At 37.5% G+C, this 25,331-nt stretch overlaps 1 protein-coding gene across 1 annotated transcript in view; it reads right to left on the bottom strand.

The window, feature by feature from the left end:
* Window positions 1–25,331, bottom strand: part of COL25A1 (collagen type XXV alpha 1 chain) — a 317,940-nt gene that overhangs the window by 117,145 nt on the left and 175,464 nt on the right. Inside the window, exons 6-7 of the mRNA XM_049815415.1 lie at window positions 8,572–8,598; window positions 3,809–3,826 (exon numbers count right to left, since the gene is read on the bottom strand). Coding sequence (XP_049671372.1) covers window positions 3,809–3,826; window positions 8,572–8,598 — 45 coding nt within the window. The remainder of the gene's footprint in view (window positions 1–3,808; window positions 3,827–8,571; window positions 8,599–25,331) is intronic.

Here is a 25,331-nt window from a genome sequence, read left to right as displayed (position 1 = left end):
AAACCAAGAATCTCATGAAAACAAGTATCAATCATTAGTATTTTGTCCATTTCTAATGCAGATTTGAATGCCTGCCAAAGAGAAGGGAGAAGCATCTGTGGGGCTGCTATATCTCAAAGTCCCACACAGAGAGTGATCATGTATGCTGACATGAGAGAAAAAGTATGTTGCACTACAGATAGGCCAGGGAGAGGATATTGCCACAAAGGAGAACAGTTGACTGACCGAGACAAAGTCACACTGAAACAGCACCTGGCCCAACGTTTATAGTCATGAATGGTTTTAGTTCAGTTTAGGATTTCATAAAGGATCATTTTCTCTTCCTTCACCCGACTACTAAATGCTCTTTTTTACAATATTTATATGAACTTTACTTCTGAACAACAAAAAAAGTTAAAAATAACAAGCCTTCTCTTTACCCAGATAGTACATTCGTTATGGAATTAGCTTTAGACTAGAAGCTAAAGTCTGTTCTTTGACAAACATGAATACTTCCATTATTTTAAACAGGACGTGTATGGGCAGAATTTGGTTCTATAGATTTGTTGGGAAAATAAACCTTTCCGGTACAAATTAATCTAAATACATATTTACATTCTAAACAAGAAAAAAGTAGGTATTCTTTGGGGTCACTCAAAAGCCAGAATTTTTCAGCAAAAATATTAAAAATTTTATTACTTGCTCTTCTATAAAGAAACTCAGTTTACATGGTATAGAAAACTAAAATCATAAGAAGATACTTTATTTCTTTAAAGGTTATGCTAGAAATCCTTTAGCTATTGATTATTGATTTACCTTTCAGTGATACAATAGAACCACAAGATTTTTCTGAAAAAATGCTTGTGGGTTGTAATGAAGCTTTCTTTTACTTAAAACAGGAAAATATGAAGCAAAATTCTCTTTTGCAGTGTATTTTTGAAGAAAAGAAGCAGTAAAAATTAAAAGATAAAGAGACAGGAGGTGTTACTGATCTGTTTATGAATTTATATTTGTACCCAGTAACTATGTATGCGTTCTGTGAATTCAGGGTGTACTTTTTGAAAATTATAGCAAAAAAGAATAGGTGCTAATAAAACACTGAGTGTAAAAAGGATTAGAATTTATCTTTTCTCTTAGTGTGGACTTACATGGCTATGACATCAAAAACTTTCTTTTGCCAGCATAGTAATTCTCTTTGAAGGCAGGAATCCTTTACTTACTAACCAAACCGACCAATACTTTGCATTTCAGATTTCTCATGGACAGTTAAGACTGCGGAAATTACTGACAACCACGGGTGGCTGAAATTTCTGCAGTTTTTTAATGAGAAACTGCGGGGGGCGGGGTGACTTATTTTATCTGTATGTGAACAGATTCTGTTTTCTACTGATACTTTAAAAACAACTTTAAAAATTCTTGAGATTTTCAACCAGAGTTTTCTGCATTTTAAAAATGCTGCCTCATGAAGTTATCTGGATCTGGGTTTCAGTTTAAGGGGAAAGACATCTAAATGTATAGCCTACACGTAGTTGCCTAAGACATGTAGTTGTCAACATAGGCTAGAAAGCAATTCAGCAGAACGGTTATTCGATTCAGTAGCTGCCTACAATCAGAATCTGTAATTAAGAGGCACGAACGTGTGCAAGTAGTGTCATGTGAGAGGTTCCCTAGGTATCCAAGACAGCTGCCCACGACTGACAGATACACCAATGGCCCAACACAGACTCCAGCCATTGTACATGAAACAGCCAGCGGCTAGGCTGGAGACCCTGGATCATCTCACGCAGCAACAAACGCCTGAATGCAGGCAATGTAATTGAGCCCTAGGAGTTCACACGGAGCTGAAGAGGTCTCTAGGTGCCCCGAGTATTGACTCAGCCTTCACTGACTACAAGGAGTGCTTACACACCTCACATGTCAACACCTACACACAAGCTTCTAGGTTTAGGCATCCTGATCTAAAGCTGAAGTCTCCTCTGTTTCATGCCATTATGGCTTCCTCACCCGTGCCCTTGCAAGAATTATTCCTGGACTCAAATCAGCCAGTCAAAATGACTGAGTACGTGCATATCCTGCTGCCACAATAATAGCATCTTGAGCTGGAAAGGAGGAAAAGACAGTATTAAGAGAAATGGTGTTGCTCAGAGCAATAGCAATGGCGCAGAGATGAGCATTTCCACTGGGAGGAACTACTGAAGTTAGGATGCAAGAATCCTCATCCTAAGTCTTGTGGGTCCTAGTACCTTGTACTTGTTTTCTGTATATTCATTCAGGGCACAGAGTAGTTAAGAAAATTTGGGAGGGCATTTTTAGAGGGTTTTTCCTATGGTTTGCACCCCACTTAACAATCGTGACAAGGTTTGTCTGCCTTTCTGCCCTTGAAACAGCACTGCATGCTGCCGTCTCCATTGTGGTTCTTTGCCTACAGCTACCTCAGGGCATTTCACGTAGAGATATGAGCTCCCAAGACTGAGAAGCTGTTTCCGAGCATTAAGCAAGAGACACTCTCCAAGCAACTGAAATGTGGGAGGTGGGGATCCAAACCCAGAGGGGAAAGACACGGGTGGCAGCACAAGTCATCGCCAACTGGAGGGCAGCCCACAGGCTCCAGGAACAGCCTCAGGTCCTCAACAGAGTTTATTCAGAGCAAGACTGCCACACAGAATTACGATATCTCTCTCTTCATGGACCCCCAGCAGCACAGAGGCTGAAGATACTTCTCTGTGTAGGCCACACACCAAGAGCTTACCGTGAAAAGTTAGTGCTGGGGGGGGGTGGTAATTTCCAATATCACATGGACTACTTAGATAATACTATTAAATGGAGCCTGGCACTGCAAGGATAGTAGGCATTCAAAGTGAGTGGGATGAGGGTTTATAATGCAAACTGTCTTTCAACAGAAAACGATGATTAGAAACAAGAAAACCTGAGAAAAATGCTTGCTTCCCGTAAAGAAAATCTTAACTTAAAAAAATTCAGTCAATAAGGCTGTAAAGCTTTGACTTTCAATTATGATTCTGAAATATAAAAGGCCGCCACAGAAATCCTGGTTCAGGCAATTCACTTGTGCTAAGATGGTTCCACAGACTAGAGTTCCATAATGCATCTCACGTGTGCAAAAAGGTAGAGTTTTTCAACTGATTTCGCTAAGCTTGGCTTTGGTATTCACTTTTCTTTTTCCTACTTTCTTGCTCTTCCACATTTCTATATCACCCTAACTCAAATAATTTACCTTTATTTTTGCTATACCTAATGTTTCCTTTCTGCTGTTCTATTTCTACTTCAGAACTGAAGTTCGACTCTAGATTGCCACATCTTCAGTTACAGCTCACAAGACAAAGTTCTACTATTCTTAAATAAAGCAGAACTAATTCAAAGCAGTGTATATAATTAATCAAAACAGCTAGCAGTGCAATATTTAAAATAACTGAGGGCTGCCTGGATTATTGCAACATTATTAGCATGTGATTAATAAGCAGTTGAAGTATTACATTTGCTACACATTTGCTAAGTTATTTTATCTTGCTTTAAAGTTAGGTGGCAAAGTTTCAAGCCATAGTTAGGAGATTTGCTTTATTCAGTATTACGTTGTTAACCCCACCATCTGGTCAAACAGCTGAGGGAACTCAACCATATGGGGGGGCCCATCTTTCTCTCTTGGGAAATATTTGCCTTACAGAATTATGCAATGGTTACCAGTTTCTAGCTTATTGCAGTAGGATTTAAAAAAAAAAAATATAAAATAAATCAAAATACTCTGTAGAAAACCTGAGTTTGGTGGGCCCTGTATTTAGCTTTAACTTATGCAGGAAAATAAGATGGCACTTACTTGAGGACCAGGCTGACCCTGAAAAACAAGAAAAAGATAAGGTTATGGTAAGTTAAGACAAGGATTAACTCCTTAAATAGTAGCAAATAGTTACAGTAGTCTCTAATGAGAACACAACAAAAAATCCGGTAAGTGTATTGAAGTCAGATTATGACTCTTAAGTCTATATTGAATTTGAATGTTCTAATTCAAACTGATGAACTTTCTTGCAATTAACTGATTCCAGAAATAAATTACAATAACACATCATTGAACCTGCATTTAAGAAACTTCATACTTTAGATAGTCAGAACAATTTAGAAATGATAGAAAGACCTAATTTAATCATTCTCAAGTGAGAAAGAACCCACAGATGCTGAGCTAATTTAGAAGTAGGTATTGCGTGCTTTTCCTCTATTATGGCTTGCCCCCATGCTTCAAGGAGGTGCTAATCACCGCCTGTTGAACAAAGTCTAAAAACTGGAGGAGCATATTGCTGGGCAAACAATAGTGGTTTTGCCATTGCTGCAAGCACCGCAGTTTTAAGCAAGTATAGACCAATAGTAAAACCAGCAAGTCAGCAGTAGATTAACTCTTGTCAGTCAGCCCAAGAGGAAGCTGATACATTTCCTCTCCCTTATTTATCAACATCACCTTTGGACCACCCCTGGACAAATGGAAAGGCATCCTTTGCACACCGAGTTGTATGTATCTTTTGCTGCTGCAAGCCCTTAAAGACCAGACTTCCTATCACTAAGGTCCCCAGCCTAGGAAAGCCGGTGAAAGTCATCAGTTATTCTAGCCTACTCATTACAAATTATCTGCATGAAGCGGTATTATATTACAAAACAGTATAGTAGCTGTGACTATGAACTACAATCACCCAGACAATCGGCTCACACGGTAAGACAGAAACAAATATTCGTATATTTCTCCCTATAAAGAGAGAATTTCTTAAACTTCTAGCTTAGCTTCTAGGGTTTTATGACACTTCAGTAACATTTCAGCTGAACTAAAACTACATTTTCTTTAGTTGAAGGAAACTGAGCATGGAGACGTCTTAAAAGTCTTATAAAAACTCTCCACTTTAGCTAGAAGGTACTGCTACAGAGACTCAAAACTTTTCCATCTGATCATCAGGAAACACTTTTTTGACTGTGAGGGTAACCAAGCACTGGCACAGGTTGCCCAGGGAGATTGTGGACTCTCCATCCTTGGAGATAGTCAAAAGCCATCTGGACATGATCCTGGGCAACCTGCTCTAGATGGCTCTGCTTAAGCAGGGGGGTTAGACCAGATGACCTCCAGAGGTGCCTTCCAAATTCAGCCATTCTGCAATTCTGTGTGATTTTAAAGAGGGTAGGGGAAACAACTGGGAACTATTATCTACGAGAAAAGCAGCTGAAGAAAAATGCTTTTTTTAGTAACTAGTAAGATTTTTTTGTGCTAAATTAAAAACCAGGAAAATATATTTTAATTCACATGCAAGTTTTTAAAGATTTTTTTTTTTTTAAATGTAAGAAATATTAGAAATAACATTACGAGAAACCATGGTAGAATACAGAATTATTGTAGCTATCTAATCTTTACACTGAAGGCAGCCTAAAGCATTCCCTGTTGTAGATGCTGCAGTTTTGTATTAGCTTCTTAAAACAGCACTGCACTTACAGAGGTTTTCAGACAAAAAAAAACACTGGCTGAGGTTTGCCAGTTCTAATATGAAGTAAAGTTTTCTGAACTGGTCAGTTCTGTGAAGTTACACATCACACTGAATTAATGAATACAATTGGGACTGCTCAGCACTCAGCCTTTACCTCAATCTTCCCATCACAGCAGGTTTTAAGCTATTATATGCTATACCTGATCCTAATTCCTAATCAGGAATTGCTTACTAATGCAGTATTGGGCAGCCTGTACAATAAATTTGTATAAATTAACTAAACTGAGACTTATGCATGCAGACTTTTATATATAAACTGACAATACATTTGTCTCAGAAGTATATCTAAAGTTTCAACTCATTTGACCAAATCATTAAAGACTGTCTCCAAGATATATATACTTAAAAAAAAAAATCTTAAATGGAAGACTGAAATTAACAAAACGTTTCAACAAATGTTGATTTAAAGCAGTAGAAAGCAAATAAAGAGAATATATATGTATATACTTAAACAAAAAGATTTGAAAACTGACACCTTTTTTCTTCAATCTACCTTAGACATATAGGCTACTAAGTGTCCACATGGTACGTGCTATATATATATAAGTGACATACACACATAACACAAATATACCCTGAACTGAATGTCAGGGATGGAATCATACTCCCATTAAAGTGTTTTCTACATTCAGTCTCAACAGCATTACCAGTTTGTCTTTTTGTTACTGTGCACTTATAATTAGCCTTTTATTATCTCTGCAATACAGAGAAAGGAAAGCTGGAAACTGAATTTTTATAGGACAATTGTTTTTCATGGTAACACAGAACTCCATGAGATAATGGGGAATGTAATAGTTGCATTACTCTTAGTTTATATATGCTGCCAATATTGCAATTATCCTGCATTTAACTAAATGCAGATGCCAAATACAAAAGTACTCATAGCAAGATTTTTTTATCCTGTTGGCTATAAGCTCCTTGAACATGGAAGGAACATTGCATTAGTGAAGATAATTATTTTCAGTTTTTTTTCAGTTGTTCCCAACCCTTCAATATGTTTGTATGCTCTTAGATACTCCTTGCCCTACTAGCTACTGCAGTTACAGTATAATTTTCTCTTCTCAATAATGATCCTGTAAGTGACACTAACCAGAGGATGTGGCAAAAGCTATATTATGGAATTCATCAGCTCTGCATACAAAGGTACAGGTAGAAAGAGGCATGACAATACTGACCTTTTTTATTGTAAAGGGTCATTGTCACTCAACAATTCACAGTGTGGGAGAAGAAAAAGAGGCAGTTCATTTTGCCTTCTCTCATTTCTGTATGTTGTGAAAGGGTCAGGAATAAAGCCCTGTGAGTTAATTTTGTGTTCATTAAAAAACCCCTCTAACACGAATACAATGTGATATGATAACTCACTTGAGCAAGCTCAGTCTCAATTAATATGCTTGTGTTCCCAAAAGGGCTCCAAGATCACTGAAATCACCCTGCTCGTTGCTGTGTAAATTGTTCCCAGTGCATGTTGCTTGTGGATTAAAATGTTTTAGCTGGAGGTATTCCTCTAAATTTTAGATAACAAACAGGGTGAAAATACTCTTCAAGACTGAAAAGTCAACATTACTCCAAATTTTTTTCTAATGAATTTCTCTTTATTCAAATGTGTTACGTGCTGTAAAAGTGATTCATTGACTGTATCTACCAACTGACTGCTGTTCTTTGCATGCATTTACAGATCAGTCCCAACACCAATAACTGATCAGGCATATTTTAGTGGCTGCTGCTTTGAACCTTTGTACCATTGTTCACGTACTTGATTATCCACTACTGATTGCTGCCTTCTTTTTTTTTTAATTTATTTTTTAAATCTGCGTTACTACAGTGGGTATAACTTCACAATATTTCATGGTTTCAGCAAAATCTTTAGAACAATTTTCCCTTCTATATTCCTATTTACTGACTTCATACATTGTTTTGCAGGAAAGAAAGGGGTCGCTTGGCAGCCTATTCTAATTACTATGATGGAAGGTCTTCTATGGTTGATAGTTAATCCCTTCCTAGGAATTTAATATTAGCAGCTGATATGTAAACGATACTAAAGGAAAAAAAAACAACCCATGGTGTAGCCAGGTCTAGCTGAAGTCAATAGGTAACCTATCAATCTGCTAAAAGAGGAGATTAAAGAAAAAAGCCTATTGACTGGAGGCTGCAAACATTGCAGAAAAGTTACTTAACAGTAGAAAGAGATCTCAAGGAGCACAGGAAAAAGTCTTAAGAGAAGAAAAGGGAAGCTGACACTGCAAGCTAACAAGTTGAGCTTGCAAAGGAAATGGGACCTGTATCAAATGAAAAGACAGAAAAGATGTATTCAGGGTATCAGAGAAAAGAACTGTCCTGGAAAAGGAGGAAGAGAGAGGGAGCAAAAAAAGAAGCATGAGAAAGTGCAGAAACTGAGTTTTCACACCTTTTGCATGATTTTAATCTTTAAAGAGCTGGGAACAATGACTTCCAGGTTCATACATCCAAATATGTGGATATACAAATATATACACAAATATAAATATATTTACAAATACATTGTATAAAAGTTAAGGTTATTTCTAACTTAATTTAAGTAGCATCTCCCTAAAGAACACCTGGGATAACCCACAAATGCATTTAAAATGAGACATGGGGCTGTTCAGATCTAATCAGCCAACAAAATCCATGCAGAGAAATTAAAACACAAAAATGAAGAACCTGTGGAAAAAGAAAACCAGCAAGAGTCGCAGATATGTGGTCAGAAATAATATGCTGCTGTTTGAAAGGCATGACCAAACTACCCTCATGAAGCATTCCCTGGACAGAGCACCCAAACAGGGACATCTGCCTTCCCATCTAATCCAGATAGAAAGTGATAAGGAAACAGGAGCAGCGTGGCTGACCTCCATTTCCTTGGATAGACACAAAAGACTGAAGTGGCTTTTTGGCACTCTGTTAAAAATCTATGCTATTGAGATTGAAATAAGTTATGCCAAAGGAAGCCAATATGTGATTAATACACATTTCAGCATGACTAATTAAAAAAGCAAAGAGGGAAAATGTGCAAGACCTAAATTACACTGGTTTTGAACAAATCACCTACCAGCTTTCCATCCATACCAATCGGACCCTGGGATAATCAAAAGTCAAAACAAAATGGAACAGTTAAATCGGAGGAACACTGAAGATGAGGAAAAATATACAGACTTGGGGAATACTGTGGGCTTTAGAAGAGGAATAACTACGTCAGCAGTTAAATGTAATACCTTAAAGATATTTTGAGAGTGAAGGAACAGAAAAGAAACAACAAAAGAAACAGACCTAAGACAGATCTAATAAAAAGAGTGTGGTGGGAAGTAGCCAGGCAATAGTTGGTGTTTAACAAAAGACAGGTTCAACATGCAGTGAAGGAACTGTTAGTTTGGCAAATCATAGTGGCACAACATAACCAAACATATGAAATAACGCATCTGGTTTGTGTATTTTTCTTTATGTAACTGCGAAAACAGAATAGGTAGCCTCTTTACTGAATGCTCTTATCACACGGTTGCAAGATGAAAAGAGCAAACACTTAAAATCTCGTAACTAATCTGAATTTAAATTAACATTATAATAGCGATGGCTAATAAGAAACGTCAGCTCATGCAGTTCACTGAGGTACTAAGGATTTCTGTCTATACTTTGGCCAAGAAGTCCTGTGCCTTATTTCGCTTTTTTTTTTTTTCCCTTGAGACACATGGAATTATCCTTGCTGATACTCTACAAGTTACTTATTTCCTTCAGAGTCCAGAGGTTGAGTCCAGTTATAAGGATGCAAATTCTAGAAAGGATTTAATATGGATGTACACTGTTGTAATTCAGTAACTGGCACCATTTCAACTGCATGTTTAGGTGATCGGAGGAAAGAAGAGGGCTAGAGAAAGTTGGATTAATTTTAAATTTTATGATTAATTGCTACGTCTTCTGACAAATGAACAGTCAAGTTACCTTTCGCCGACAATGGAATAAGAGCAGGCAGGGAAGTTGTTTCTGCCATTTAATTCCTCTTTTAGACTGAAACCGTGAGCTCTCGGGTCTTTGCCCCCTGCAAAAGGGACACTGGAGACACATGTCTGCTGGAGAGAAATTTTCTCTTAAATGCTGGCACCACAGCCAGACTTTCCCCCTGGAGCTTCACAGGCACTCTCGCAAGACTGCCTTCCCTAAGCATACGGCCCCTTAGGACTGATTGCTCACACTGCTTGATGTGGATCACTGTTGCTGAGAAGACAGCACATAATGTATTTGCTGGGTTTGTGTTCGTCCATTTTATCTTTGCTGGTTTTTACCCCCTTTCTGAGCACTACTTTGGCTTGTGAGCAAAACTCTAAGGGTAATAGTTTAGTCTAAAGCAAGTCTGCAGCTGTTCTGCTGATCCCTTCACCCAGGAGTGCGTATTCCTACCATCTACACTATTACTAATAGGTACTATAGCCATATGAATGAGTCAGTTCAACTAGCTATCAAGAAAGTAATAAACACTATGAAAAAGTGATGCCATACCAATCTAGTGAGTTCCCTAGCTATCTGCCCTCTCCCAGCCTAGATCATGGACCCTGCCAAAAATTCCAGACATACTTAGTATGAAAGAGGACATCAGTTGGATGTACATCTTGTGAAACTCATGATTTTTGGTACATTGTTGGCTAAGAAGCCTGTGTACTAACCTACTTGTCGGATCCAATAACAAGTTACTGAGTCTGGAAAGCCCTACAGGAATAAAACCCCTTACCTCTCTTTCCCTCCAGCTCTTACTGTGGTTTCCTCTCACACCATGAGTAGATGACATGCTTGAGAGTGTAAAGCGAGTCACCGGCATCTCGGTTATCTGCATGACCACTACCTTTTTTTATGTGCTGATATCCTGGGAAAGTTTGTGACTGTCGGGATGACCTACAATATCCTTCAAATGTTATCTCTGAACGGTTCCTCCCTGGTATCCAATAAAGAAAGCAACACTTTTCAGTGCATTAAAAGAGCAGTTTTTATTATTAAGCTTCTTCAGTGCCTCTTGATCCCATACATGCAGCACACACTGATTTTTTCTTAGTTATTTATCAGATTTTTAAATATGGTACTATGCACTCCAAAAAATCAAGGCAAGTCTGCAAATCATTAGCTTTCCCAGATTTTTCTAGCACTGTACTACAGGATATTTATCTAGTAATATTTACACACACAGTCTGTTGCAGGTGCAAAAACGAAGGCTGAGCTGAACCTTGGCTACGAATACATTTACTTCTAGAAAGCCAACTACAGATATTACCAGTTAAATCAACAGTAAGGTCATGGTAAGTATATAAAGTTCCCCAGAGGACTGTGTGGGCCAGCAGCTAAATTTAACTGTTTGGTCTGCTGCAAGCTTAGCCCAAAAGATTTAATTAGTCTTATGATGAATGAATACAGAAAAGAATTATGCAAGTATTTGTAGAAGGAAAATTCATTATGGGTGAAATCGTTGGCTTAGAGGGACCAGCCTTGCAACTTATCAGTGCTTGTATTTTGCACATAAGCACTGTTGTCAGGGAATGTTTCTTTATCCTAGAAGAATAATACTGTTTATGCTCCCTTACAATGCTAGGTATTTTATCTACTGTTAAATTTTTTCCTGCTCTTTATCCATGCTACATAGCTCCTGCACTTGAATTAAAGGATAGCATGTAGCATATTGAAGAGTCTCAGTAAAGAAGAATCAGAAATTCCCAGCAGGCTGAAGAGAAGCACCTGCTTGAAATGGAAAATAATTGGAATTTCCTCCATGATTCTGTTTGTATCAGGACTATTTGGTCTAAAGTCTAGGAAAGTCTTCTGGGATTTGCTTTATAGAATAGGAGAAGAAAGAGAAATTTGCTTGAGACATACTGCCCTACAGGAGGAAAAAAAAAATTATCTCTGAAGATAAGAGGTCATCACTGTGAAAATGAATAATATTTTTTTATTATAAAACCCCTAAATCTTTAACAGCAATGCATGGCAATTTCCTTCTTTCCCCAATTACTTCTTTCTAGTGTTGGAAAGAGAGAGAAAATGCTTTTCAAAAATTGAAGCAATCAGAATTTCCACAGCTGATGCAGGCTGGGTGAGAAAGATGAGCCGCAATAGTACATAAGGCTACTTCAGGATGCACTGAGAAAAATCCTGTATGTGACAATATTTATTGAAATTCGTTACATGATTGCACCAGAAGTCTCACGGAATACTCAAAGACATTTTCATTTGTTTTGAAAGAAAGACTTCAAACTATAGTCTGTCTTTGACTTAAACTTTATTGTCTCTAGAGCTGTGTTCTACATGGTTCAAACTACTTTCTGCTTTGTTCTCTAAAGAACTGCTACTACAGATTAGCAAGTAATCTTTTACAAGTACCAAATACATGGTCTTCTATAACACAATCCTTGTAAAACATTTTGGAAAACCAGACAAGGCAATGCATCATGAAAGAGAAGGGGATGAGTAGGTTTATACAACAGACATGTACACTAACTATTTGTTTTCTTATTGCAGATACTACAGATGGTATTGAAAATGTTTCTTCTGGACTGTGCATTTCCTTTCTAGGTTTCCGCTACCATTTTTAAATGTATGCTATTACTGGATATTTACTTATGGTACTACATACACTTTTTTCCTAGATCCTCAAAAGCAAAGATTTTTGTACAGTAGGTTTTTTTCCAAATAATACCCAACTATTTACTCAGCACTAACTACCCATCAGATGACTGTAACATAGACAGAGACAACAGATAGGAGGAAGGGGAATACGAGTGCCATTTCAGTCTGGTTTTGTGAAAAGTAGCTTCCACTCCTCAAGAATACTGTAAACATAATGTTTCTTAAAAAAAGATATTTTTAGTCAGATTTTGAACACTATACAAAGTCAGTTGTTTTCCATTTAAGCAGTATCTTTTTACATATGGGTTACTCTGGAGGTAAATATTTTAAGAGTTTTAGGGGTTATTGTTAGAAATTGTATATGTACGCAAATGCATCAGAAACCTTTAGAGAGTTCCTATCAAAAAGATAGCCAGTATTATTACTTTAGGAAGCTTTAATGCAATATTCATTTCTTCAGAAAATTCCGAGTGAAAAGTGAAGATAAGAAAAGATACCACATGTTGAAATCTATGTGATAAAGGAATCTTCCACAGGAAGGAAAAGAAGAAGATATGGATTATCTTCTTACTCTTAACTTCTCCACTTAACCTTCAGCGATCCTTTTCATTTAAGGAATACTCACCAGAATACTGAGTTGTGAACAAGGAGATACATATAAACAGAAAACAGGCATAATTTCTTCTTTATAAACTGCAGACCACCTTCTGCCTAAAGGAATTTTTTTGTTTTTTTTTTGTTTTTAAATAAAATGGATTGGCCTATTTTAACAGTGCATAATTTTGGTAGGTTTATATTAATTGGAAACATACAGAGAAATGTATTTGTTGCAAACACATTCTCTGTGGAAAGGAGGAGGAAAAATTTTGACACTGCAAATTACTCCAGTTCTAGTTTTGTGTATAAATAAATTACAAGCAGGCCAATTATCATCTCCAAATGCATAATGATTTCTCAAACTTTGATGACTCACTGTTTTTCATGATTATTCAGTGTGGAATCAAGTATTTTGGAAAAAATTCTCTCTCCCAATGCAGACCATAAGTGTCTGAAATGCTCTGCATACAGAAAATTAATACAGAAACATCTGCATCTCAGAGAGAGACATGAATACAGAAAACTTAACAGAGCCCCAGTAACACTTTGCTAGATTGTGTTTCAATTTACTGGAACTTCCTGCCACAATTAAGTGGCCGAAATTATTTCAATATTTCTGATGGCCAGTGTTGGCCCAACAAATAAAGCTAGTGAGACATAACGATGCCACAGCTGAAGTTGGCCAGCATACAAGTATTTTCTGGACTCAGTTCATAGTGCACTGAATTAAAAGAGAGTTTGCACGTTGACTTTAATAAGTGTGATGTGGCACTCAGCTGTCCAAAAAAAAAAAAGATAGATAATCACATTTTAAGGTATCTCCCAGTAATTTTAAGAAAATCTTTTAGATCACACGTTTAGCAGTTTGAAGATATACTAATTAAAACTATCACAGCAGCTTTTCAGAATTCAGAAGCTCTTATCCTGGTAAAATTATGTGACTAAATTATACCACATTTCTAAACAATCTACAGAAAGCGTGATTGTTAAAATTGTTACTTGCAGCTGCCTGAAAACCTCTTATGTCAATATGTATACAATAGGAAATTCAGAAGGAAGCAGGAATCTAGCTTTACAGCAGCTGTATGAGCTGCATGCCAGTTACTATGTCAGACAGTTTAAAAATACCTATGTGGAGGAAAAAAGAAAAAAAAAAAAAAAGGAAAATCTGTCTCAAGCAGCAGGTTTGCAGATCATCCCCACCAAGTTCAGGTAAGGTGAAAGATAACACATTGCCTTTTCAAATCACGTATTTTAGTTCAAGATTGATAGATGTTAAAAAACCCAGAACTGTCAGATTTCCTCATCATGATACCTTTAAAATGATGGATTTCCATGCCTGTCTTTCTCTCCTTTGGTTAATTACAGGTATATCAAGGCTAATTTCAATTAAATATAAGATAGTATTCCTAGCAAGGATATATAATTCCTAGCAAGTCTGATGAGATTTCTTTTTAGTGAGTGAAGTTTTGTTTTAGAGCTTATGTAGGCAATGAGTATGATAAGCTTATCAGCTAGCTAAATTTCTCCTACTGATGAAACATTGGTTCTTTTTCAATGACTGGAAGTGATTGCTGTTAAGAGCAACGTGAGCGAACAGCCCAGGTATACAAGTCACTTGCTCCAAGCCTGGAGAAAAAAAGTGCACTAAATTAACGAGCAACAAGTCTCTCTGGCCAGCGACTGGGACATGACTAAAAAAATCCCAAATAATCCACATCATTTGGGCTGGAGAAAACTTTACTGTGAGAAGAATGAACTACAAAAGTACAAGAAAGATGAGCTGAGCCTGCTGTCTAAAACCCTTTTACCACAAAAAGGAAAATTACTGACAAAGACAAATGAAGCACTACGGGACTCTTTCAAAGAAGTCCATTTCAGAATTTCCTGAATTCTTCTCCCAAGCAGTTCGTATTAGTTACTACCTGAGACATAAAACTCACCTAGATGGATCATCACCTGGAGACCGCAAAGTAAGTATAAATGTATTCCGAGGTAGGAATTTAAAGTTTTAAATGAAGTTTTTTCAAAAACCAACGGAATTCACAGCACTGTTAGGCTGCTTGATCTTCTTGACCAGCAACTTACAGATCCCATCTGAACTGCTAGAGACTTTATGCGATTCAGCCTTCAGAAACAACATCTTGCTTCTCCTAGACTCATTCAAAACACGGATGCAAAATTAAGCATTCAAGATTTGAGTACACCTTCCCCAATACACCACACTGTTTTTATTTGGGAAGGGGAAAGGGGAAAAAGTGCATTCTTAAGCCCTTAATAGCCTCTTCCTGTAATTCCAGAAATCTCTCATTTGGTGGCAAGCCAGGTATTAACTCTCTCATCACAAGCTCCTACAAAATTGCCTTTATGAAGCCAATAAGGATCTCAAAGCATACCCTGGAAGCATAGAAGAGACTCAGATAAAACCTGGAGAATGAAGAATAGCAGCACCATGATTAAGGCTCCAGAGTGCACCTCCATCAGCCAGAAAAGCTACATCATGCCTAGACTAGGCTCTCAGCATTGAGACTTCAGTTCATGAGAATAAAGGTAATTAGAAGTTGTTCCAATTTATGTTTTAAACCACCTATCAAGTGTAGTGCCTTTAGGAAAGAGAAATATGCAGCATGCACATGTAAAGCAGTAAGAGCAACAAGCCAATGCTAATAGTAAGCTGCCAAGCAGAGCTGGCAGGAATCTTACATGTATTTTGCCGTTCTTGTTATAGAAAAGAAAATGTTTGCATTTTTTCATACTTTTTAGTTTCTTTGTATTTCAAGAAACAAATGGGCATGCGACCTGAAGCTATGAATTTCATGAAGTGGCTCTGGTGTCCAAATTAGCCTAAATTAGATGATGGAAATCATCAATAACAGAACAAGACGGAAGATGAGGGACAGTTTTCAAGACTCAAAAAAAATCCCCAGAAATGCCAGGTACAGTCTCTAAAGCTTTTGCTTGGAGCAACGTCACTCCAGATCACAAGACTCCTAGCTGGGAGCCCTACATGCAGTCTGAATACTCTAATAGCTCCTTTGCAATTATAAGATGGATTGGTTATGTTTAGAAGTAAGCAATTTAGAGAAATAAAAATTGTTCAGGGTTTGGCTATTCAGAGAGTGGCTGAACTATGAAAAAAAGCGCTGCATATGGTAACAATAAGGGAGTACAAAGAGTTCTATGCAAGAAAAATTATAGTCACAGCTTTTCAAAAGCGTATTTCACAGCTGAAAAATAATTGCTGAGATACTTTTTATTTTTATAGTCTATGAAGAAAATCTGACAGGCAGTTTCTTGTGGTGCAGATGCATTTTTGAGTATCTGAGCACTATGACTGCTCTTCCTGCTGAAATATATATGTAAAAATAACAGGAGAAAGAACTGGGTAGATCTAAGTTGGAACGAACTCTTCTAAAAGAATATAGGCAGACATCCTTCTATTTATCATGGCCAACATTGTGCACATCACAAATATATAGGAAAAGAGGGCCAAGTATGACTGTGAACCCCAAACTGTGAAGCACCTTTGTTGTTTTCATACATCAGGATAGCAAGGAGATTATTTCCAGACACACACTGTTTTTCTCCTTGTAGCCTGTACATCTCACCAGCATCTGCAACATTTCTATAGTCATATCTGTATGACAAATTATTGCAAAGGGAAACTACTCTTGACCCCAGAAAGAGTTAAGAGCAACATAATTCAAGCTATAGTAAAGAATGGAGTCATGCGGACTCTATTTTGTTTTGGTTCATTTTAAACAGATTATTTACCACTGACTAACATTGTTTACTGTAGACCAAAACTCCAAATATGAAACATCTAACTGATACTCAGATACTTCTTCAGGAGTTGAAAAAAAAAAAAAAAATTGTAAAATGAACCTGCCTCATCTTGGCAAATCATACACGGTACAGTGACTTGAGAAACAGCACACTGTAACTGCCTGCTGTTAAAAAATGAACTGCATTGAAATTGGGATCTTAAAGTGCTTACCCTCATATGCTTCACCCATCCATAAAAACGGTCTTGTGAAGGGTTGCAGAACTATGTGTTTCCATAAAAATACTTCATTACGCTACTGAATTCCAGCATAGCTTAACAAGTACTTGAACGCAGGGAACATACACACAGACCAGAGAGAAATCTCCTACATTCTACCTAAAAGTTCTCGTTTCTCCTGAAGAAATTGAAACTCCTGTATCCGTAAATAGAAAGCACATGGCTAATTCATCAACGCCAACATCACTGTGTGAATATATTTGATGTGGTTGGTGCCATGTTGATGAGAAAACAATAAACTGTGAAAAATATCACTTCTCAAAAATTAGCTGGCTAGCATTCAGCAGGAGATAGATTGTTGTAACAGCTGTGGCATGACGACTTTGATGAATTAGATTTTTGTTCTCCTGGAATAATTCTGAAGAATCTGTCTCCTCACACCACCATGGAAGTGAATCCATTTGCTCACTGAAGCCCTACAAAAGAACAATCTTTCCTGTTACCTGTGTTTTGATGGCTTTACAGAATATGAAAAAAAAAATCCATTTCACTTCTTTCAGTCAATATCTTTTTTGGTTTCTACAGATCTTCTCTTTTCAGGGGGAATGAGGTCCATTAAGGAAAAATAAAAATACAGTCTTTGGGTAAATAACACAGTACCATAGAAACTAACTTTCAGAGGCCAATTTTTGACCTTCCCTCAGTGGAACCATCAGCTTTGGCAGATTAGCAAAACTCAAGAGCAGGTATGTAAATTGATTTTTACTGATCATCACGCTCTTTTATCTGCCTATAGAGGCACATATTTTGAATGAGGCTCCCAGGGAATTAAGAAAAAAATACAGCTGCCATAGAGATACTTCCCTTTTGACTTACAACAAAGGAGATCAATCGGAGTGGATACATCTCCATAAAGGAGGAGAAGAGAACAGTTACAGAGGGTTTAAAAGAGAACAAAACTAAAAGCCAAGGTACTGAAGTGTTTATAAATAAACACGTAGATAAAAACCCCAATCTCTTTTGACTATTGTGGTCAAAGAAAACTTTGAAGAATTCCAGGATAACCAAAATGCCAATGGCCATACCTAGTCCTAGTCCTTAAATGCAGTATTTCCATCTGGGATACAACATAAGAAAAAAAACTTGTGCAGATGCACTGTGTTAAACTCCAAAGCAAGTGCTTTCAGCTATGTGCTGCCATATATGCTCAAATACTGGAATATAAAATTCTGCACATGCAAGCCCATTCAGATACTTCTGTCATGTATCTACCAGATATAAAAGGCACAAATATACATGCAGCTAGTTTAAAGACACTACTGTTGTCTTAAACACATGATAACCTAAATCATTTGTTAAAAGTTGATGGTGCTGCATACAACTCTGTCACCTCCAAAATGACTTGGAACGAGTAAATTATCAAGAAGCATAAATCATGATGGAAAAACTATATGAAGCACACTTAAAAAGATTATTTCATTCCAGGAAATAAAGCAGAAATCAGGGATATACTACAATATTTCTCATTTTTTCTTTCTGAAGTGTTTCCCCATATAGTTTTTTAATGACGTACCACCTGTTCTATTTCCCCAATTTAACAGGAAAAGAGGGATGTAGCAATGAAAGAATTTGTATTTTAAGAAAGGATTATTTCTAGTCCTTGAAGAAAAATTTTCACATAAATCTTGCCACGATCAGTACCAAAACTTGGTTTCCAGAAGCAACGTCTACTACTGTGACTATGAAAACTAAATCATTAAGCATGTAATAACAAAGTTTATAAATCACATAAAGTGCTCAGACAGGCATACAGCATCTTCACCTGCAAGTCTGTGCTTTTAGTTCAATTATTTTAACTGGGGAGCTGAAAGCTACCCTGTTTACTGCCTTAATGTCCTGTCCCACCGACCTCAGACCTAATGGCCTTTCAAGCAAAACACTGGACACTGTAATTTAAACATTTGGAAGTTCATTAGAAGGTTGGAAGTAGCTGATTGACCTATTCACAAGAGTGTGGAGGATGAGGAAGAGGAGCAAGAAGAGAAGCTGCGTGTTCTTTATTGTAAGTCCAGGTATAACTTGTGGCTGGAAGATGACAATGAATAGTGTCTGGATAGGAGATAATGTTTGAGATAGGATAACCTTTCTATTGGTGCCACTATTTTTATAAGACATTATTGGGAAAACTTAAGACCTTTCTGCTTTTCAATATGTCACTAAGAGCAAGTATCAAAGGGGTTGAAGAAGGGGGAAAAATGCTGAGCCTTACATAAAAAAAAGGAAAAAAAAAGAAAAGTGTTATCAGAAGTAAGAAGGTGCTTTAAAGAATGTAGCTACAACACCATATTGGCTGCCAAAAGATTTGAGGGACCTAGAAACTGTATTGCTGGCTAAGGAAATGGAGCAAAAGACAGAGGAGGAAGGAGGAAGAAAAGAAACTCGGTCAATAATGAGTCAATACAATAAAGCAGCCATGAAGGGGAAAGCCTGGAGCCATATGTTCACCAGCTAGATGGAGTATCTAAAGGGAATTTTGGTTTGCTCAGGACTGGCTCGACAGAGGCTACAGAGAGGATGCTGGAAGAATCATGTCATTTTAATTCAGAGCCTCAGCTGCAATGCTGCTTCAAACTGCTTCTACGGTTCTTGCTTTTTTTGTAGGTGAAAGGACATACACAGGCCCAACTTCCAAACAACTTCTCCTGACAATCCTTTTTCTTTTATGGCAAATTCTATTTATGCATTTTTGAAATTTATGCGAAAAGAAGCAGAATTTCTTTCGTGGTGGTGGTGATGGTTTTTTTTTACATTGGAGAACAAAAGCACATCTCCACAAAATCTTCCTATTGAGTAGGTGCCTGTTTTCCCCCTCAAGCTATTTAGGAAAAGCTACTAAGTTTCTCCGTACTCATATATCTGCTTTTTGAAGCTTGCCTATCTAGAAACAAATTCAGAGATTTTTCTACTTTGATTCCAAAATCCCTTTTTAACTCCAAGTAAAGCCAGTGTCTCACTGCACAGTCAGAAAAGAAGTCTTTCCTTCTTCCTTGACAACGGCTGCACAAACAGAAACAAGCAAACTCAACCAACAAAACATTTAACCAAGGAGACAAAAGTTACTGAAATCAGATCAACCTACAGTACAGAACATGGGCTATCCCCCAGCCAAGAAAACCTGCAAATCCAAATATTTCATAAGAAAACCTGCAAATTCAAATATTTCATACCTGTGCCTTTCTGAGCCATGCTCCAGCAAATCATATACTCCTTTCACCCGTTTTTAATTTTGGTCAAATTATCCAAGTTAAACTTAAGTTCACCGGAGCTTAACAGGTGAATCCAAAGACAGAACATAGTTCAGTGAAACAGCTTTTAAAATCCGAAAGCATTTACCAATCTCATTAGTTCATTTAATCTCAAAATCTCTAGATTATTCTTTTGAGTTTTGTGGATCCACACATGAATATATCAAATTAAAACATTTTCATTACTTTCTTCTGTCATATCTGGTTTTCAAGATTATAAAAGGAATTTTGCAGAAGCTGGTGACAGCATGAAGAACAAAAATGTATTTCTTTGCATTCCCATCTAGGGAGGAACAATTTGTACGTGATGGCAATACCAGATTACACTTTACATACCCTAAGGGCAGAGACCTAAAATGAGATCTCTCCTATCACATGCAGAGTGGGTTAAAAAAAAATCAGGATAATTGATCCACGCAGCTGGAAGTGGAAATGTTGAGGTAATTTTCTCTTCAGAGACTGACTAATCAGTCAGACTACCTGAACGAAAACCACAGGAGTATTCCTACTAAAAAAAGGAACCTACACTTGCACTTTCTTAATGACTAGGAATGCACATACTATGTTATGCATGACAAAAGTCACTGAACTGCTGTATGTTACTCTTGGTACTTTTGGAGCACTTTCTTTCAACCTTCACTCTCAGCTATGGAAAACTGTACTATTACTAACATCACCCTCTGAAACTAACTGCAAGTGGAAAACTAAGATCATTCCAACAGCTGGAGGCCAAAAACTCAGTATATGTGTCTAACACTACTGAACTAAAATATGAATTTGAATGGAAACCTTGAACTCCACTACAGTGATGCAACTTCTGTTTCACAAAAATCTGTGCACTGAGAAAAAAAGAACTTCCTTAGCACCATTTGTCTCCTAATTTTTTCTCCACATAGGTCCTAATTCCACTTTGCCCTCTCACAGTAAGCAGTACTTATTTGGGGGATTGCTTGTCTGAGTAAATGTTGTTCAATATGAAGAAAAGTAGAAGAATCTACCCTTACCTTTGCTCATCTTAGTTGCAATTGATCTGGTAAAATAAGGCACTCTTACAGAAAGAATACTGTAACTTCTAACATTTCCAAATTTTTCCTGGTTTTACTTCACTTGCTAAGAATTCCAGACTTCCAAGCAGAAGCAAACAGCAGTTTATTTTGATAAGAACATCATGTAGCAGCAAGAAACTGATTTCTACATTAAAAACTTAATATTATTTTCAACTGATGAGTGCTCATTTGCATGATTGCTTTTCATCATGCTCCTTTTGTGAGGCAAAGCAGCAAAGGGTTAAATTCCTCTTATTTATACTGGGAATAGCTACCATGAACATGTACAAAATAATCCAAAAAGAATTCTTAACTCAATGGTCCTCTGCTAGATTATCAGGACTGTGCAGATCTCAATATTAGCAAAAATAATCAATGTTAATTGCTTTACCTTAAGCCAAAGGGCAGGGGGGGGGGGGCAAAAAAAAAAAGAAAGAAAGAAAAAAAAAAAAGAACCATTTTGTGAGGGTGATTTATGATCTGTATCCTACACAGTCACGGAAAAAACTTCCAATTGACATTCCACACTGCTTGTATAAATCTTTCCTACAAGACAAGCATGTTTGCTTTCAGAGACTGCTTTAACTAATCTTGATTTCGATATGCATACATGTAGCTCAGAAAACAAAAACAAGGGCAGTCCAAACAACACCTTCGTATTGATTCCTTGTGATGCAAGAGGCAAGATGTACACTAAATGTGCCCATCCCAAAGATCCCCAGGAATGGAGAAAACGTACTTTAAGGCTTTGTTCTACCAGCTAATTTCTAGTATTAAAAAAGAAACCCCAAAACATAGAGCTGAGAACCTTATTAGCTGAACAAACACTAGCCAAATCATTTCTGGTGTAATTACCGGATGCTGCTAAGCAGCGTGAGGCCCACCACAGGTGTACGAAAGAACTTTTTGATTCCCAGTGGGGGAAAAGTTCCTCATTCAGCTTGGTAAGAAGAACCAATCCAGGTGCCCACCTGCTCCAGATGTTCCTCTCCTCATACCACCTCTCTCATAAATGGGAACTGAACACTGATTGCAGGGGGAAGCAGGCATGCAAACAGCCTTCGAGAAAACACTTCCACCGTGCACTTTCTGGAAATCACAGAATCCAACCATCTAGTCTGGCGATTTAGGAACAAATTTCTTCAGTGAAATTCCAAACCCCTTGACCTCAGCTAGGATCAACAATGCACTTAAACTCCCACATAGGAATATTCATCTGGGAGCTGTATGGGTAGTGATGTTTGACATATCTTTCAGCTGTATCTTAAGTCCAGACGAAAAATCCAGCGTGAAAGAAAATGATGCATCGTGTTTGCAACCGTCCTTCAAGGTGAAGGAACTGATGACTGAAGAATTCTTATAGGATGGTTTGGGATTTCCCTTCCCATTTGTGACAGATATAAATAGTAATTAAATACAGGATTTCTACTGTAAGTGATTTAACATTTTCTTTGAATCCCAAAACTTCTTGTGAGAAAGTGACAGCTCAGGCAAATTGAAAGAGACATTTTTAACTATCACCGGTTACTCACTACATCCACGTGCAATTGTCAAACACAAATTGAGAAATGAGGCCTAGAATTACAATTCCTTTGGAACGAAAATTTTGCTCGGAGGTAGTTTGTTTCAGAAATAAAGTTATTACTGTTACACTGGAGAGTTACATTGTGCGTTGTGTGGAAATGATGACTGGGAAATTTCAAGTGGCATGCCCAACAAAAGGAAAGTATGAATGATCGTAGGTGCAGTTTGAGCACTAATTATGGCTGCCAAAGCATAAATGTTAAAATCGTAACTACAGCCTTCTGCATGCCACCTGCTTAGCTGCCAATCTGAACTCAGTAGAGTAACCTAGAGAGACCAGAAATTTATGTATACTGTCAAATAAGTGACAAACCAGCTTAATTCCTTTCTCTACCTATACACGCTTTATTATGAAAGAGGGTAATTTTTAAAGCTGCAGAGGAAAATACTGCAAAAAGACATTTAATTGTTAAATTACACCTGTCCAATCTATCTGCAATCAGCTAGAATTCTGTGTTTGTCAGATAGATATATGGGGTTGTATCATTTTGAACTGTCGAGCTGTGAATCTAAACTACACTGATTCACACTAGCCCACAGTATCCTAGCATTCTGTGCTCAGTTCTCACCACACACTGACATCTAGAAAGTGCCACACAGAGATGTGGATTTGACAATACAGGAGCTGTCTGTCCATGCATCCGAGATGGAAATTGCTAGTTTACAGAAGGTCTTGGCAGATCCAGCATATGGTAACAATTGTCCATATTACTAATGATACATCGAGGCTATCTATTATAATGTTGTTTTATTATTCTACTAATTTTCTACATCCTTATTTGTACTCAAAAATGGACTAAAATAATTTAGAAAGTTTAATGACTTGAAACCAGAACATGCTATGTAGGGAGGCATTTATTGCAGCACAAGTAATTTTCTTAAGTCACCATGTAAAGTTTCTACTTTAGCTTATCTATGGCAATTTCTTTTTACAACTGCAAGTGAAGAAAAGGGTAGAAATATCTTTTTATATTGCTGGCTTTTGCAGATGAGGCAGGTGTTTCTTCACTATCAGTGTCACCGATATGGAACAGCTTGGGGCACATTGAGCATACTCCAGGGAGTTGCAGAAACAAACACCGCCTTCTCTTACTTATGCACTCATCATTACATGAGTGTAACAGATGAAAGGATTCAGCCCATGGTTCATTCAACATGGCAACTGGCTTCTAAGAAGCTAATAAACGTGTTCTGATGTGCAGCTTCAATTGTCATCTGTGACACAAACCAATAGCAACCGTAAGTTTAAGAGGGCTCAAAGTTTTCTCTTTGAGTAACCTTCTGTGATTATCTTCAATAACTACAAAAAATTGGCATACAAAGAAATTAAACTGAAGAATTGTATTACATATTATTTATGGATCTGAAGGTCATAAAAACATTATCGTATTAACGTGACTGACATCATTGCAAAGGCCACAGTTATTACTTAGACAGCCATGGGAATTTAGAGCCTCTCCCACAGTTTTTAAGAAAAAACTGGAAGTTTACTTGCTGAGTATGTCCTCAGCTATAGTATTTTTCTGAAAAATTACCACATTGTCACAGCTTTCCTCCAGTTCTCATGGCACAGAAATACTACAGTTAATCTGCTTAGCAGCAAGTGTGTGTTGCACCTCTTTAAATTGAACCATGAATCTGGGAACAGTGTAACTGTTGAGGATTCTGGTATTGTATTATTGAGAAATTCTGATACACTATGTCATGACTGTTAGGAAGATTTTTGATTTGCCACTGAAGTTTTCTAGAAACAAACAGTTCAACGCAACTTGCCACTACAGGCCTATTAACCAATACTACAGAATGGCAACAGCTGCAAGCAAGAAAGGTGTAACTCACTTTTTTTTTTTACAGGGTGGACTTTATTTCCTACTTATCAGAATATTAACTGCCAGAATGCAATTTTTGATACTGCAGTTCAAAACTGCAATTAGGACCATACCTACGGTTTGATATCAAGGCAAAATTCGTACTTAAGCGAGTGACCCACCTCTGGTTAGACCTTTGTTCGAGTCTCACATCACATAACACAGGTATGGCTTGAAAAAAGTCATACTGGTGTCCATCACTTAGAACGATCAGTACCAGTGGCTACAGCTACCATTGAGTGCTGCACTTGACAGATGTATCCATGGAAAAGACTGAAAGAATCCTTTGCCTACAGCTGTAGAAAGCCGGCTTAAATTTCATGTGTGAGAATGAAAGTGAATGCCATATCTCCCCAGCTCTTACTCCTGCACTTGTTGGCCTAACTACAATAGAGAAGTCCAACTCTCATTATAAGCTTCTGTGACAGGACTGTAGCACTTGTGCACAGCATACAAAGAAGTTTAGGGACTGGCTGTGACAGATTAGTATTACACTCCATATGAGCTGAAGTATGTTCTTGGAAGACTCGCCAACAAATGGCTTGTATACAGAGTTTTGGTGAACCATGGCAAGACCATTTGGAGTTCCAATTTGTTGAGGTGACTGTATTAATGGAAAATGGTTACGTGAAATAAGACAAAAAGGTCTAAGGACTTATTTATACTCATCCTGAGTAGTGACTTGTTTCCTGCTGAATCCAGCGTTGGCATCAGCTGGCAACCTTTTGGAACGATGGGCAAGGAGTACATGGTTACAAATACAGAAATCTGCAAACCCGGTAACCTTTTGAGATGGACAGCTGACCAAC

The sequence above is a fragment of the Accipiter gentilis genome, chromosome 12 (genome assembly GCF_929443795.1).
Source record: "Accipiter gentilis chromosome 12, bAccGen1.1, whole genome shotgun sequence".
Taxonomy (NCBI): domain Eukaryota; kingdom Metazoa; phylum Chordata; class Aves; order Accipitriformes; family Accipitridae; genus Astur; species Astur gentilis.
The sequence above is the reverse complement of the archived record's forward strand: the minus strand, read 5'-3'. Positions and strand labels throughout refer to the sequence as shown.